The sequence below is a fragment of the Triplophysa dalaica genome, chromosome 6, assembly GCF_015846415.1.
Source record: "Triplophysa dalaica isolate WHDGS20190420 chromosome 6, ASM1584641v1, whole genome shotgun sequence".
Taxonomy (NCBI): Eukaryota; Metazoa; Chordata; class Actinopteri; order Cypriniformes; family Nemacheilidae; genus Triplophysa; species Triplophysa dalaica.
The window spans coordinates 18,947,498-18,965,310 of record NC_079547.1 but is presented as its reverse complement, the minus strand read 5'-3'; the positions used below and the strand labels follow the sequence as shown (position 1 = coordinate 18,965,310).

General features: G+C 36.2%; 2 protein-coding genes and 1 non-coding gene across 3 annotated transcripts in view; 1 reads left to right on the top strand and 2 right to left on the bottom strand.

Moving 5' to 3' along the window:
• shroom2a (shroom family member 2a) overlaps positions 1-7,659 on the bottom strand; it is a 38,995-nt gene extending 31,336 nt beyond the window's left edge. Inside the window, exon 1 of the mRNA XM_056749868.1 lies at positions 6,649-7,659. Within this exon, the coding sequence (XP_056605846.1) occupies positions 6,649-6,861 (213 nt within the window). The 5' untranslated portion in view covers positions 6,862-7,659. The remainder of the gene's footprint in view (positions 1-6,648) is intronic.
• trnag-ucc (transfer RNA glycine (anticodon UCC)) lies at positions 6,206-6,277 on the bottom strand. Its single transcript has one exon. It is a non-coding gene; the product is annotated as a tRNA-Gly (tRNA).
• Positions 7,660-11,805: 4,146 nt separating the features above from the next.
• The window catches only part of lrrc7 (leucine rich repeat containing 7), an 82,027-nt gene continuing 76,019 nt past the window's right edge, over positions 11,806-17,813 (top strand). Inside the window, exon 1 of the mRNA XM_056749922.1 lies at positions 11,806-12,045. The gene's annotated coding sequence lies outside the window, so the exon portion shown is untranslated. The remainder of the gene's footprint in view (positions 12,046-17,813) is intronic.

Below are 17,813 nucleotides of genomic sequence, written 5' to 3'. Positions count from 1 at the left end.
AGAATCAAAGCATATTTTTCAAAAACCCAAATACGACATTGTGTCAAGTTGAAATAATCTCTGTATAAACAGGATTGAAAATAAAAAGATCTGCTTGTCTGTTCAGCCTGCACTAAAGTGGCCCTCTTATCATTTCAAACCTGTATGCTTTTCTTTATTCCGTACAACACAAGAGCAGATATTCTGAAAAAATGTTGTTGACCGAACAGCGATAGCAGCCATTCACTTGCATTGGTTTTGTGTCCATACAATAGAAGTCAATTCAGATCTGCCCACGCTGTTCGGTTATCAACATTCTTCAAGATATCTTCTCTTGTGGTCTATGGAAGGAAGAATGCCATACAGATTCGAAATGACAACAGCGCTATTAAATGATGAAAGAATTTCACTGGGTGAACTATCCCTCCAAGACCAAAACTAATTTTTCAAGGTTAAGTGAGTAATTGACTGAATCAGTTTAACATTTACACTGGTGTTTAAATGTAACTTACTTCACCATCAGTATGTCACATGGCAATAAAATAATCTACTCTTACAAAGAAGAAAAATCACACATACGCCTTCACATCATAAGATTTTTAGGATCATGAAAAATGTTTAGTCAAGTGACCCAACATTTTTGAACAGTGGTGTATGTGACTCTTTTGTTAAGCAGAATAATAAAGTTTATTTTGAAGAAGCTTGTAGGTGCCGTCAATTAGGGATGGGCGATACCACCTTTTTTTGATGCGATACGATACCGATACTTTTCCTTGAAATTGTATCGATACCGATACCGATATCGATAATGATGATGGAGTTAATTTATATATATATATTTTTTTTTTTAAATAAAAATATACTTACAATTAAAGAGAAATTACATACTTGTGCTAGCTATTAATAACAAATTTACTAAAAAAAGTAATTTAAACAAATAAATACAATGTTTTAACAACCTTCTTACAAAAATATTGATTAAATAACATAAATCTTAATAAAATAAACAAAAATACCACCAACAAAAATTTTTCATTTTTTCACTGCAGTCTTATTTTCAAACAGGCCATTTTTCTTAGGATTTAACGTTTTGTTTGTACTGTCATACACTGTTTTTTGAAGAAAAAAATATTGTTTAACTAACAAAAATCTTAATACAATTAATAAAATTACAAACAATATAAACTGTGCATACATTAACTTAACTTTTGCGCTTCCTCTAAGCCATCTTGTAATTCTCTCCTCTGTTTAATGCTTAAGTGTGCAATGCATGCGTGTTGTGTATGTGTACGTTAAGTAGCTGAATAGCACGTCAATGTGACTGCTCTGCGCAGCCGGAGACCGATCTGTGTGTGACGTCAAACTGTCGCGAGAGCTAGTACTTTCACAACATAGTGTCACTGATCGGCATGCACAGAGCTAACAACATTTAGTTACGCTGAAACTATTAATGTAATTAACCAGATAATCAATACTTTTCTGAAAATATCGATACCTAAAAAGCATCTTTACCGTCAATTCATAAGGGGTCAAAAAGCAGATAAAGGCAACAAAACTGAATCCGGATGGACGATATATTGTGGTTTTATGAAGGAAACCGACTGGTCGCTGAAAGAAAATGCACATTTGCATCAAGTCAAACCCCCTTTAATACTTTCAATGGAATGAAACCAAAATCAGAATACAGGTTTTGTGGCTGATCGACCCTAATAATTCATGTGACATAACAAGGGTTGGCACTTTCAAGTGCCCCAACTTCCTGTTTATAAAGGAAATACGTCAAAACATGACAAAAACTGCACATCAGCAAATTCACAAGCTCCTCAACACATTTCAAGGTAAAGGGATACTTCACCCAAAAATGAAAATTCTGTCATCATTTACTCACCTTTGAGTTGTTCCAAATCTGTATAAATGTCTTTCTGATGTACACAGATAATGTTTTTTGGAAGAATGCCTATAACCAGACAGATTTTGCCCCCTATTGACTACCATAGTAGGAAAAAATACAATGGTAGTCAAAAGTGGCCCAGAACTGTGTGAAGTCCTACGTTCTTCAAAATGTCTTCTTTTGTGTTCAACAGAACAAATAAAATGATAAAGCAATTGTTCCTTCTATGGGAGCCAATGGGGGAAGATCTGTTTGGTTATAAGCATTCTTCCAAATATCTTTCTCTGTGTTCATCAGAACAAAGACATTGATACAGATTTGGAACAACTTGACAGTGAGTAAACGATGACAGAATTTTCATTTTGGGGTGAAGTATCGCTTTAAATACTTCAATCTCTACCCTGAACATGTATGGGCATGTGTCGTTACACTAAAAGTCAAGTTCCTTGAAACAAATAGCACTGGTCGAAATTCAACTCATCGTTATTTGCCACTCCTAAAGTGAAGTAATTATATTTTATAAAAATCTTCTGACGCCTTTTAGTATGAAGGTAAAGAGCTCGTCTCACAGTCAGTTTGCTTACGACGAGTTGGGGCATGACTGATGAATCCTGACTGCAAACAGATTTAATGGACGCCCTATAGGGTCTGCATGCAATGAAAAGATCACTTAAATGAAAAACAAACACGCACAGCTTGCGAAAGGCTACATGGCGTAAGAGAAAACTGTAAAACAGGATTATTTGGGTTTACTGAAACAGAGGATTTAACTTAAACGCTATGAAGATTTTGGCAAATTAACGGCATCAGAGGAATGAGGAGAATTTTTTTTCTTTCCATTTTTCAGAAGAAGTACTCTAAGTAAAGTTGTTTCCCAATAGCTCTTTCACCTATATATCTATTGGGCGATTAAGGTGCAACAAAGAGAACTTCTAAAGTAGCAATAACATCTTAGCCCTTTAGAGGTGCAGCAGGAGCAAAGTAAAACAGTTTTTAAAATGACATTTATTTTATTTTAAAACAGGTTATTTTGAAAGAATTTCAAACATTAATTAAGGAAGTACATAAAAGAGTTTTGTTAGTAGTTTTATTGTATTGTATTTATTTATCCTAATTATATTTTAGGTTTATTAGTTCAATTTCTTAGTTATATTTTTAGAAAATTAATTATGCTTTTGTCCTTTTTTATTAATTTGTAGATTTTTTATGTTGCTATATAGGATTGATTAATTTTTATTTATTATTATAATTTTAGGTTCATTCTGAGACAAAAGTTTAGTTTAAGTTTTTCAAATAATTTAAGGACAATATTTTGTTTTATTTCTATAAACCGAAATCTTTTCATTGTTTCAATTTTAGTAAACTAAAATAACCTTGCTAAATAAATGTCGCAAACAGTAAATTTATAATAATTTAGCTATCAGATTTGGCAGAAAATGTAAGTTTGATGTCATTTTAACCCACATAAAGATAAGTACGTAAAGTCACCTGCAATTTTATGTTTCAATCAGAGAAAGACATAAATAGGTAAATGGTTTGGATTGTAGATCTAATCTGGGCAAGAAGAAAGTAAAGATTTGTGCTACAGCTTTCCTAAGCAATTCTCTTATGATTTTTACATGGCAGACAATAAAACAAGCAAACAAAAAAAGAATATCATAGTGACTTGCAAGCAATGTGATAGCATGTCCCTAACAAGTTTTAATGACCTCTCTGACACCGTGTCTACCCCGGACGCAGCGCGACACGTCACATTGCATGTTCAAATGGGATGGTTGCACCGCTTCCAGTGTGAACAAAATTTTAGATTATATTGGGTTCTAATGCTTTATATTGTCATGTTGCATCGCCCCGCATCCGGTGTAGACACAGTGTTAGAGTCTAGGAATTATTTAAAGAATTACGAGGCCATCAAATGTTCTCATCCTTAAAAGAAGTCCAAGGCAGATCACAAAGTTTCAAACTCGCCCAGGTTCCTCTAATCCTACCTAAATTGATCCCAGATGCTGTATCATGCAAGTCCAGCGGGCTTCAGGCTGTCAAAGATAATTCAATGCATTTGGATAATCAAGCAAAGCTCCAACATTCCAGTGCTGTTCCTTGCACTGCCAGTTTGCCTGAGGAATCTCAGAGAATGTGATACAAGCTAGTGAGTTAAGAAAATAAATAAAACTACACCTGCAAACAGTCTATTATCTCTAAAAAACAACAACTTCAATTCCAACAAGACCTCTAGGGCTGAGAAGAAATCTTGCTGTAACATCTCTCAACTGTTCTGTTTGTTTACTTTTCTTTCAATTCTAAATTGTTCTGCCTTCTGTACATCCTTGTGTTTTATTCTTCTGTCTAACAGCTTTTATACTGTCCCTTTTTGTGTTCGGCATTTAAAGCTTGCTTAATAAAAATGTCAGGGAACCGAGAGTGAAGTCGTTTCAAGTACTCACATAACACTTGTCAACAAATAATTCTCACATCATTAACAGTTGTTTGTGACTTGATGTATGTCTTAAAGTTTGGATGAACTCCAGATGCAAGCATGAGATGTTTACTTTAAAGACAACTACAAAATCAGCCGTATCCTTGTAAGAAACAACTTGGATAGATTTCACTTTTTTTCCACCACTGTTGTGCCCTTCACCTCAGGCTGCTTGGTAAGATTCAATATTTTCGGCCTGGCTACCCATCTATACAATATCTACCAATTAGCACAAACAATTATTTAAATTTTGTATTATTGTGTACTATAAGCTCAGTGACTGGTAAAAACACAACTAAACCAAAATCTTTGAAAACAGGTGCAACGGTTAATTTACAGCAAGATTTGCCATCATATGATCCATTAGGAACAACAGGAGACTTTAAGAGCATCAACGAGGGGGGTAAAAGGCTTTGGTACATTATTAACTGTTCTCACCAACTACTGAAGTGTGACGGTGTCTTCAGGGCACACAGAATTATTTCCTTCCAAAGATGCAAAAAGCCACAGATTCAATCAGCCTTGCGAAGTCCAAACTTTCCTCTGGAAGATTGTGTGCTAGCAATTCAAAGTATTCCACGAAATGTCCCAACTTAACGTTTAGCACCTTAAAGCGACCTGAGCGATGGAAAGAATTTTACTTCTGAAAGACACATGCGCATCAAAGCTACAGTTGAGAGGTGGTCAACAGAGTTTTAGACACTGTTAAGTTTGGCCTTTTTAACATAAATATCTTTAAGCTAAATTTACCTTAAAACCCTACAATTCATGTAGGACAACAGCAAATTCCACACTGAAAGTAAGAGCAACTCGTACACTTTCCAACTTTATCTGCAAGGTCTTTCAGAGTTGATAAGTAACCAGAAAAGCACACAAAAAACGTTTCGGTCACTGTTCAATAAAAGAGAAATCACAGTGTAAGTGACCAAAGTGTCATCACACAACTACAACACAGCATCTTATTATTTATAGTATTAAGGTTTAAAGCTGCATCTATAAAGGCTTTGTCTATTATTATTTGGCAACCTTTTGAGAAATGAAAGAGTAAATTCATGGGATGTAGAGAAATAAACGGAATTCTAGTGATGGATCTGGCCATAAGTTTCCTATCAGTACTTACAGTGTGTGTAAGTGTGTTACTTAATAACCTGTTCTGTATACATGGATCATCCAAACAGATTTAAATTTTACATTTATTTATTTAGCAGACGCTTTCATTCAAAATGAGACAACATTCTGTCTTGTTAAATACCACTGAATCGGATAATTTCACAGAATTTCTTTAGTAAATTGCCAATTTTCTATTTGCATATGTTCTGACACATGTAATCAAAGTGCAAAATAAAGTTTTGGTTTTACTTTCTTTTCACATTAAAATGTGCCAATGGCCACACTGAGTGTGTCTACTTTCCTTACTTTAGAAAGTATGAGGTAATATGTCTCAAGAGAAAATAAACTTGCACTGTCAACAAGCAAAGGACTTTATACAAGCTTTTGGATGTATAAACCCAAGAGGAAACAACTGTCTGTTCCAGGCAAATAAGCTTGTGCAGGAAATCAGCATGTTTGTTGCTGTAATTGCCAATGTTTGTTGTTTCCTCAGATGACACACTCAAAACTTTTCCGTTGAAGTGTTGTAACAAAGTTTCACTTTTTTAAGTAGAAAACAGTAATTATTCCTTGCCATTCATTGAAACTGATCGGCTAAAGATGATAATATGAGTGATTCTTTTGAGACAATCATATTATGTGATGCTAAGACGTTCTACAATAAACGTCCTCCTTTAGACTTCGCATGTTGTATTTATAAAAACACTGGAGTGGTTCAAAAACCGAAATATCAAAGAGAAAAATTTCGTTGCGTTGGCCGGGAATCGAACCCGGGTCAACTGCTTGGAAGGCAGCTATGCTCACCACTATACCACCAACGCTCATGTGAAAACTTCCCGACTCACAGTAGCTACACAAGTACAACAGGGGAAAACTCAAGGAAAAGGAAAGTCAACATCATGAATGTTACATTCGAAATAGATCTTATTGTTGAATTACTTACTTTATTGCACTTCTATTTACAGAAACGGTTCTCTCTAACAAAAATCATTATAACGTGCTACTGCCAAATTTGTGTGACCTTACGTTAAACCGGTGTTATTACTTACACAACATGGCTTGAGGAATCACCTCGAAAACGCCACTACTTATACTATTTCTAATGCAACAATCCCTAACGGAACTGGACAATATCCAGTCAGATGCACAGTTCTAAGCTCATTTAGTCTGTCTAGAAGGGCAGATGATTCACCTTAGTTATAAGAAGAGGTCCTCCGTGCTCCAGTCCACCTCGGATAGTAAACCCCCAAGGTGCTCCCCCAGAGAGGATCGCGTCCACCAGTTTCCATCCGTCACCATTCCCAGGATGTTCATCAAAACTCCCAGTTCTGTCCGAAGTGTAAATGCTTCTTTGATCTCCTTCAGGAAACCCAGGGTCCAGAGGGTATTGGTTGATCGTGTCCATTTCACACAAAGTCTCTCAAACAACAGAATACTGTAGGTTTCTGTGCTTAAAAACTGATTGATTAAATGCGTCTCAAAATCCTACATAGTTTTCCACATCACCATCAGCAGTTAATGTAAGTCAACGATAATATAAAATGCAACAGGTAGTGCCACAGCCCATCATGCTCTCTAGCTGATACATGAATGTCTCCTTGGATACTTTGTTGCCTCGCTTCCTCCTCTGGACGAGGCTCTGTCCATCATTTAACAACAATATTACAGAAGGTGCGGTTTAATTTCCCAAAACAAACCAAACGTCTATACTTCTGTTTATATTGTTAGAAGAAAACACGGTGTTTAGAAATGTTAAACTTGTTTCTGTTTATAGTTGTCCGACTCGGTTCATTATGTTAGCATTAGCCAGAGGATTCGGCACAAGTTCTCTCGCCATCGAACATGAACAATTCCTCGAAGTAATTTAAACAACCATGATGACTGGTTAATAAGTACACAACCTTTCGGATTTAAACCCTAAATACAGATTAGTCATATAGTTTTTTCACTGTGCGCATAGTGAAGGTTATAGATGTCCAATCCTGGTGTGAATGTGCTAATGTTAGTCAGCTAACCGCGAGTCCTATTCAATCAACAAGTGGATCAACGTTCCACCTTGTATCCATCATCTGAGTCACATTACAAGTTCTTATTTCTCTATCCGGCAAAAAACTACATTTGTTTTTTCTTAGCGCAGAACGAGCTTGGAGATCAGGCACAAGAAGAGCTGAAATGTTGGATGGTAGAAGGCTGATCTTTGGGGTAAGTGTGGATTACGTTCACAGGAGGGGGAGAGAAGCGTCTACCTGTTCGCTGATCATCATGAGATATGGAGAGCAGCAGCGACCTCTACTGTTCACGGTATGCATTCGTACTAATTGACAAGCAACTGTCTTGAAGAAAGCAGTTGATTTAACACAAAGAGTGTATAAAACTGAGCAGATCATGGGATCAACGAAAGGGAGGCCAGTTATCTTCTTGTCTTTGTAAGAGACTCATTAGGATGTCTCTGATGCTGTTGTAGAATCTTCTTGTATAGTATCTTAAACTATTATGACAGAATCTGAAAAAAGGCAATCTGAACACATGTATTAATTACCCTTGGAAAGATGAAAAATTATAAACAAATTATAAACAAATTATAAAAGCTATTATGACAGAATCCAAAAAAGCCAATCTGAACACATGTATTACCCAGGAAAGATGAAAAATTGCATGTGTAAGACTTAGATTTAGTCTGTTTATAATTGAAATTGAAATTGTCTTTATTTCTTGTGTCTGTTTTTGAGAAGAAAGGACAAAACATGAATCACATTGAATTACAGAGGACGATAAAGATCATGAATGATAAATAATGTGCACAGAGCTCTATTTCATATTTCATGTATTATCACATAGCAAGGAAAAACTCATTAACATTGAGAATGAAATTTATGCATATGAATTTTGTGTATTTTATGAACATTTTGGGGAAAACGGGCCTACATTTTGGATTTTTTATAGTGTCCTCCTCACAAACCCATACAACGTTAAACTTAAATCGAAAAATTTCAGGAGTGTAACAAGTCTTCCCAGAGAGGGCGCTCTTGGATACATTTGATTCTTTTATTTGTTGTTCTTCATTTCAAGTTCTGTGAGAACAAGGTCCCAGTGGACATAACAAGTCAAACCATTAGTTTCACTTTGTTTCATTGTGTTCTTTGCCAGATGGTTCTTGTATAAAGTTTGGGATATGTTTCAAGTCATTATTGTGCTTAGGAGAGAATTAAGATAGAATGATATTTCCCAGAGGGAATAGGTGCTTGGTAAAAAGAATGCAGCACATAGCCTGTATATACTTCAATACACAGAAACATACTGAACTGTTGTTGCTAATAAAGCAATACTACAAACAGTTTCTGTGAAAACAACATACAGGCTATACCAAATACACACATCCACCCCTTCTGTGCCTATTAAATTCTAATTCTAAAACACTGTAGGCCTATTAGCATAACTAGCATCTTTATCTAATAAACAAATGTATTTTTTTAGGAAAATATAATTTTGTTGAAATACATGAATATCTACCCATGATTTTAGTTATGAAAAGAATACAAAAAACATAAATGTATAATAAATGTATAATATAATATAAAGCTCCTGACCTTTTCCTGGGACGACATTCCAAGATCAGTATTTAACAAATGCAACAACCTTGAGATTATCTACCACAGACAAAGACAAATAGTGAAGAATCTCCGCCCCTATCATTCACATTGATTTAGATTGATTAATAAATAATAATATTAGTAAAGTTAACATGAAATCAAAATGGAGAATATTAACCTATATACAACCTTTATATTCGTATTGACTTTAAAAAATATCCCATTCTAAATTGGTACAGAAATATGTGGACATGTGTGAAAATGTAATACATGTAGTAGCAAAAAAACATACAAGCATCTATTATAAGCTTATACACTTTTTAAATTTCATGTAAGGACTTTAGATTAATATAATAATGCACACTAAATGTTTGATCTCACTTTCATTTTTATTTACATTAACATACGGTGCATTGTTAACCTTGTGATCAAACAAATTACTGAATCACTCACACACACTTGTATATGTGGTTTACGAGGACTCTCCATAGACATAATGATTTTTATACCATTGTCACGGTTTCCCTCTGTTTCTCCCTGTACTTTCCCAAGGACTTCACTTCCCACGATCCTTCACGCTCCCTCACCTGTTTCGTGTCTGCAATCCTCACACCTGCCATCCCCTCATCACCAGTAGATTATGTTTACTCACTCTGCTTTGCCCCTTGGTTGTTCGGTATTGTTTGAATGTCAGTTTGTTTATTCAGTGTGCTATAGAAATATTGTTTTGAATCATTTAATAAATCTCTGTTTTGTGTTACCCTCCGCCATCCCCTGGGGACTATTTTCCCTGACAACCATACAACTGTATTCTATTCCCTAAATGACCTCAAACCATGTTTACAAGCACACACACACACACACACACACAATTGCTGTAATTTCTAGAGTGGAAACTTCATAAGTGAAGTGTTAAAACTTGGGCATGTGAGTGTGCTGTCCTTGGCACTACCATGGAAACATCATAACCAGTATTACTTTTAAGCATTTTGGGTGCATTTTTAAAGGCTTCTTCAACCAGTAATTTAGATGGGAAGATACTGTGAAACTCTGTGTTTGGAAATATTGAACAAAGGTTAAAATGTATGTTTGATTTAGGTTTTCCTCTAACACTCATGTCTAACTGATAACTCTATAAAGTGCGCACGGTGAAGTTCACTTCAGTAATTTATTCATTGCAGATAAAGTATTACGACCCAAGGCCAATATACAGCTTTGTCTAAAGCATGATTCTAGAAATTACCCTTGCAGATGTTCATTTATATCTTGGCAAATGCATTTTTACCCAAAAGCTTTCAAGAACCATATAATATTTTCTTTCACAGTTCAAAATTAATAACACAATTACCTATCTAATAAAGACATTCAAGCTGGTCTTAAGTCAAGGACAAAATGCAGAATGCGAACATCTTTTAAGAGTTTTCAGATTTATACGTTGTGCATTGCACTTCTCAGAGATCAGGCTGTTGCTAAGCAACTGTAAAATAAAGCAGAATCCTCCAGATAACCTCATAACAATTGCTGTACAGTACATACTCTACAAATCAATGTTCAGAAGTGTATTTCTCTTATCTGATGACTGTTGTTAAAGAAAAAGTAATTGTCACTATAGCTTTCAGTAATTCAAGCTAAAGGCATTCAAACTATTCTATGAAACAGTTGTTTTTACCCAGTTAATAAATCCCAACACAACCTGAAATGTTTTATTTGATTCTGAGTCATGAAAATGGACTTTTTGAAAATGAGGTCTGAGGTTCACAAACTGGCTGTGATGTGTAAGGGCTAGAGCATGATAGTGCTATAGCGTTCTATTCTATTATAACGTGTGCTATGGATGAATCAAATCCATCCTAAAAAACTAAAAGCTGAATTTTTGTGTAAAATTCACACAATCGCATGTAAAACAATGCACCCAATAGCTCAATCTCATTTATATTATACAAGAATATAATTCAATATATAGCAGAAAGAGAGAATCATCTCCACAATTCATAGATTTGTGATGGATAATAGAGTGCGAAATTACAGTTGCTTGCTGAAAGGGATTTTAAAGTGAATTTAACTCACTGATGAATTTTGTGCATGATTTATAGTTGCCATGGTAATGCAGAGTAGAGTATAATGACTTTGACGGAGTGCTTTAGTGCAGTGTTTTTGTAGCACATTTCTTATTATAAGACACAAATGGGACAAGTGATTGTCTAACCAAGCAACCAACGACAAACACAATGAGAACAAATGTATAAAAATGTCTTACTGTACAAAGAAGAAGAGATGAAATGCTATGCAAACACATTTACAGGTTATTGTCTTGGGGAAATAAATCTGCATTGAGAAAGATTGTGAATGTAGACTGGCTGTATGGTTGAGGAAGTGTGACTTAAATCGTACATTAAAGGCTCAACCTCTTACAGTAAAGCCTATTATTGGTTAAAATAGGAAACAGGTTAAAGCGAATGTAATATGTGTTTCCTCATAAAACTGCTTCGTGACTCGCTTCCTCTCCTCTTCATCCTCGTTGCAAAGGTGCGCAGGTCTCCGAATTAAAACCTCAACAGATGTGCTGGAGACAAACTCACGTGGCCTATAAACACATGCGCGAGCAGGAGGTGCTATGCCATGAATAATGTGGTGGAGAGCATAATTTGTGATTTAACACATAATGCAACTTCATAGCCAATCCTCGCGCTCGGGAGTGAAGCGTAGGCTTCTGTGCCGGTGAACTTGTTTGATTGACGTTGTGGGAGTCCGTCCGCAGACCAGCGTATGCACGAGCACAGCGATTTTACCGAACCGCACCGATGATGCAGAGGGGATGGAGAGGTGCTACGAGGAGGAACGATGGTTGATAACAGAGTTCTTGGTCGTTTTTTGATTTAAACGCCATCCTGTTTTGTACAATTGGATTTTGGAAGAGAGGGAGGCGAAATGCGTTTTTGGAAAGCGTCCTTTTCCGAACCTGTTCAGTCGGTTTTAAAATGAGCAAACTGACCCATACGGTACGTATTAAGTGCATGTTTTACACGTAAATTGGTGAACGGGTGTCATAGTGCTAGCAGTTCGTAGCCAACATCTGCACTGAGTCGCAGCTGGATGATACACGCCTACTCAAAGTCAGCTGCGCTGCTTTTTGCGCATGTTGCGGGTATCATCGTCTTAAAATGTTCAGAGACACCTGTGATTTGAGTATCGATCATTATGTCCCCACAGAGTGCAGAAGGGTGCATAAGAGTCTCGTGATAAGTAATAAACATGGCTGTGCGCATATTCACCTGTAATTTCTGACATTAAAGTCATGATGGATTTGCTTGAACGCTTGGTTGGAACTGTTGCTTAATAGGCTCGACTTTATTTGTACCTTTAAATGTGTGGCCCACAAAAATAACTATGGTTTGACTATATATTTTTGGTTTTATTTGTTATATAACCATTTAACAAATGAACTCTGATCTCATCCATAGTTTAGCCATGGTATAATAAAAAAGATTGGTAATCCAAATGATCTACCAAAACATGGTTATTACAGGTTTAGTGTAATAAAACCATTGTACGTTTTCTTAAGGAGTTGCTTACATAATATTTATTGCTCCCCCAAACAACTGTAGTTGAAGTGTGATCAACTTATCACTGACACAACTACACAATAAAATAAAACATCTTTTGGGATAGAATTATGGTAAAACTATTAATAATTGTTTTAAAATCATGGAATAATATTCATGTATTTGACATTGTCTTGTTTTTTAATGTGCAAACACGACGGAGGCCTCAATGAGACCAATTTTAGTCTGTTTTTGGGGTGGATGCATGATATGCATTTTATGCTGGTTTTATGTCATCGTATCAAAATAACTTAAACGTCTTCGAATGATCATTTAGGAAATGCCCACGTTTGATTGCACAGTGAGCCTAACTAATTTTAAAAATAGCAATAAACCACTGATTATGACTTAAAATCTTGAAAGAAAGAGTATGGTGAATCAAAACCGTGTTAACTGTACTTATCACTTGACCGTTTAGTCAATTTCTTTGATTTGGCAAAATAATCTACTTGATGGGTTATAAATGCGGTTTCAAAAACTAGAAGCTGATGCTTATTAGAGCCTCTCGGTTCCCTCACACAAGGTCACCAAACCCTTGGAATGGTTTTCTTCACAAATCCATCTGAAACCATATCGACTGGGCAACTGGCCAAAAAGAGTCAGCTGTATTATCTGGGCCTTTCGTGTTGGAGAGAGAAGAAAGACAAATAATAAATTATGGAAAAAGTGTCTTTGCCCACATTGTTTCGGGAAACACGAAAAACCTCTTTTGAATGTTTAATAAAGCTGAAAGTCAGTTCAATCCAAAGTTGCACTAAATACAGGTCTATGTCAGGGGTTGCTTCAGGAAGTTTCAGGGAGTCCATTATGATGGTTTCATGTTAGAAATGAAGATTGATAGTACATAAACAGACCTGTTTTGGATGAAGCAACAGAGGAAGGACTGAATTGAATCAGATTAAAGTAGGTCTTCTGTCAACTAGGTCACCCCGACCTACATACACTTGTCCCATGGAAAATACTCAGCTTTTTTAATCATAATGTAGCTATATGAATGATTGTAGAGCTAAGTGAAGGTGTTGCTACTTTTACAATGTTAACAAAGTAAAAATCTATCTAATCTCTGTGGGGCTATGTGTATACTGGCTTGGAGAATGGAGCCAGCCAGAGCTGGCACTTTAATTCCATGGTGCTTTTTTCTCTTCATATCTGTCAGCGGGTCGCTGCATAATTAGCTGCAGATATCTACACAGGTTTCCATGGTGCAGCATCATCTTTGTGCGAAAGGCCTGCCTACACACAAACACTCAAATACACAGCAGAATGCTGGAGGTTTAGCACTTTATTATAATTATCGCCTATTATTGCAGATCTGGAACACCCTTACTCACTGTGTGACTTCACAACTAGGAGCAAAGCAATGCATCTGCTCTCTTCTCATTGGACATAACAGTTCTTTGTTGAAGTGTTACTTTCCCATCTGTCGTGTTGTGCAAGTCATGAAAAGGGCTTCAAATGCTTTATCATCATCACTGTAGGTAAAAATGGAGGTGTTGTGCATCATTTGTAGTCTAGGTTTGTATATGTTATACTCATATCTGTATAGGCCTACCTACTGTGCATTTAGTCATTTAGCATTATGTTTCATTTGTGAACAAGCAACATAATTATTCTTTTGCTCGGATTCTGGTTGTCTTTCTGTATGTCCATTTCTGATTTTACGTGCACTGGAAGAAAACACAGTTTTGCAACGTTTCAGCATACAGACAAGGTTTCATTTCAATGCTGTGTGGGCGTCTGCAGTGTAAGAGCTAACTCTGCGGAGAGGGAGAGAGAAACAGAGAGGCAGCGAGTGGGGGCTTCCAGTTGTGTCGTACTGCAAAGACAGGCTGATAGCGGCCCCTGCTGTGTGTTAGGAGGGTGAGTGATAGCCAATGGACATTTCTGAGGAGCCGAGTAAAAGTTATTCAGCACGCTTATCCACTCGATCAGTCAGTCACTTTCCTGCCTGATGCACGGACATGTGTAGCTGTGGAGCTTTACGTTCACTGGACTAGTGTAGTGTCATGGACTTTTAAAAGGAGAGATGAAGTCCAGTGTGATGGTCGGTTTTTGTTTATCAATTATAATTACACACTGGACCTTTATGTGTCATAAATAATATTTTAAACATTTCTTAAATTACTTTAAATGAATAAGTACAATGGAAAGCAGCAAGCTATTGATGTTTTCTTATTTTTATATTGCCTGTTTATGTTTGCCTGTGTACAGTCATTTTTTCGAGCCTGTATCAAATCAATGGTGAATATCTTGGGTCTCACGAAGGTCGCAGGCATTGAAGTGTGACTTTAATTTAAACAAGCGGAGTGGTCACCAACAAACGCCTCACAGATTTCAAGAAATCATTCAAGTAATTTCAAGTTCCTTTTGCTTCTGATGTGACCGAAAATGTTGATGTCCAAGTAACCCTAAAACTTTACCCATTGCTGATGCGGTTATTTTTGCATTAGTAATTTCAATTTATTTGATTTTTGGCTTGCATTATGTTCTTAAACTAGTATTTTCTATTAGTTACCCCAAATATGAAAATTCGGACATAATTAGTTTGCCCTCATGTCATTCGAAACCTTTATGACTTTCTATCTTCTGAGAAACACAAAAAAGTTATTTTGAAGAATGCTGTTAACCAAGCAACACTGAACCCTTTTGACTTCCATGGTATCGACACAACTGAGAGATTTCTCAAAATATATTATTTTGTGTTCCACAGAAGAAAGACTCATATACAGGTTTTGAATGACAGAATAAATGATGGCACGATGTTTATTTCTGGTCAGTGTATCCCTTTAACACTGTAGGTGCTCTTAGAAAATCTTGCAGTCACTTTGTAGTTTTTGCAGCTGTTCTGGGGGAATTTCTGAATGCTTTGCCAGTAGGCCGTCATTTCACACTGTACATGCAACATGAATCAAGAGAATTTTCATCTGACAGACACTTAAAGTTGTGAATTTGCGTCAAGCTTGAGTAGACTTCACCAAGGCAAAGCAACCCACCATTTTCTAATTCACAGCTTCTTATTAAAACACTGTAGCCAGGCTGGCCGTGGGAGGAGAGAAGAGATATGAAGAGGGGAAATGTGACTGGAATACACAATGATCACCCCATTAAACTGTAAATCTATCTATTGCTTTGTCTTATCAATTGGACAAAAATGTCTTCTTACACGCACTAAAATCCAAATACACTGCCCCTCCAAAAAAAGGTCACACACTCAAATATTTTGTTGGACCGCCTTTAGCTTTGATTATGGCAAGCATTCGTCGTGGCATCGTTTCGATAAGCTTCTGCAATGTCAAAACATTTATTCCCGTCCAGAGTTGCATACATTTTTCGCAAAGATCTTATATCGATGATGGAAGAGTTGTAAACTGCACAAAGTCTTTTCCAGCACATTCCAAGATTCTCAATGGGGTTAACCGTTAAGGTCTGGAGTCTGTGGTGGCCAATCCATGAGTAAAAATGATGTCTCATGCTTCCTGAACCGCTCTTACACAATTTGAGCGCAATGAATCCTGGCGTTGCCATCAGGGAAGAAAAAATTCATTGATGGAATAACTTGGTCATTCAGTTTATTCAGGTAGTCAGCTGACCTCTTTCTTTGGGCACATAACGTTGCTGAACCTAGACCTGACAAACTGCAGCAACCCGTGATCATAGCACTGCCCAGGTGGTGACTTTTTTGGGACGGGCAGTGTATCGTTCTTTGTTTAAAACAGAACAAAGAAATCAGGTTTGGAACAACTTGAGGACGAGTAATACATGACAGAATTTTCATTTTTGGGTGAACTGTCCATTTAATATAAATAAACTATTGCAACAAATGGATTAGGAACCCTACTTAATGTTTTTTTGTTTTAACTGCCAGAATTACTTTTTGTGAACATGCTGAAGTTATTTTTTCATGGCCCTAGAAGGCAGATACATCCTGTGTTTGCTTGGCTGTCAGAGGCCCTGTAAAAATTACAGCATGTTCCCTGGAACTTTAGCCCTCTGGTCAGATGGTGTCACAAGCTGACACTGTCCAGCCTGTCCTCAGCAGTATATGTAATTATTTTAAGTTTACTTTTCACCTTAACACCTTATCTTTACACTTTCGCTGGCAGTCATTCAGATCTTTTTTCGTTCGGTTGAAATTTCAATTCTTTCCTCCGTGTGTTCAGAGAGATACATTTGTGTGTTTATTTCTCATCCAATTATATGTATCCCCAACTACAAAATGTTTGATCAGCCAGTGCCGTCTGGTAATATTAATATTCACAAAGCTTAATGTCGGCTGGATTACAGATGATAATGAGATCCGCTAAATGATGAGAGCTGGGAATTTGCAAAGAGGACTGAGGCCTATGAATGAATACAATAGTATGGTGCCTTTGGGTGAACATGAAACATGTTTGTGTTCTTTATGTCCTTGTGTCAGCAGGCTTGTTTGTGTTTTATACAAATTTTGTTGAAACATCAACTTTGTCTAAGAAGAAGTCGCTTTGGAGAAATCATTTTGAAACCATACAGATATTTTACTGCAGATATCATATCTTTAAATATTTTAATTGCAGAGTTTAGTGTGTTGGCACAGTTTGAGGTGTTGAGATCTCTTTTGAAACTCATATTTATTTAGATTATTAATGTATTTTAGGAGAACATCTGAGAAGCAGAAGTCTCAGTTTGTTCTTGCAATCCTGTTGCTTTCTAGGTTAAAATCATTGAGATATTAATAAAAAAGCTCTGTTTTGTGCTGGGTTCAGAGCAGTGTAGATCAGCTAAACGATGTGTTTCATATATCATAAATACTGACTTTTGCCTTTGATTTATTAAAATGTACTTATTTGATTTAATCTTCGTAACTGTCACTGACATTATTGTTTAATAGTTCAAATTACATTTAGCAGACATTTTTATTATTAATTTAAGGTGTGTTATTTGTGCAAGTGCTTCTTAGATTTCAAACCCATGTACCTAGAATTGCTAGTGCCTGCCTACAAACACTACTTAAGGACCAGAAAATTGAGATTAACCATCAATATTATGTTTGATTTCTTAATTGTGTTATAAGGCAACTAAAAAATCCTGCTGAATCTAAAATGTTTAATAATGATGTGAACTTTATCTTTTTTTCAGGCACATAGGAATGCAACCATAGAACAAAACAGAGCTTTCTGGACCATTAT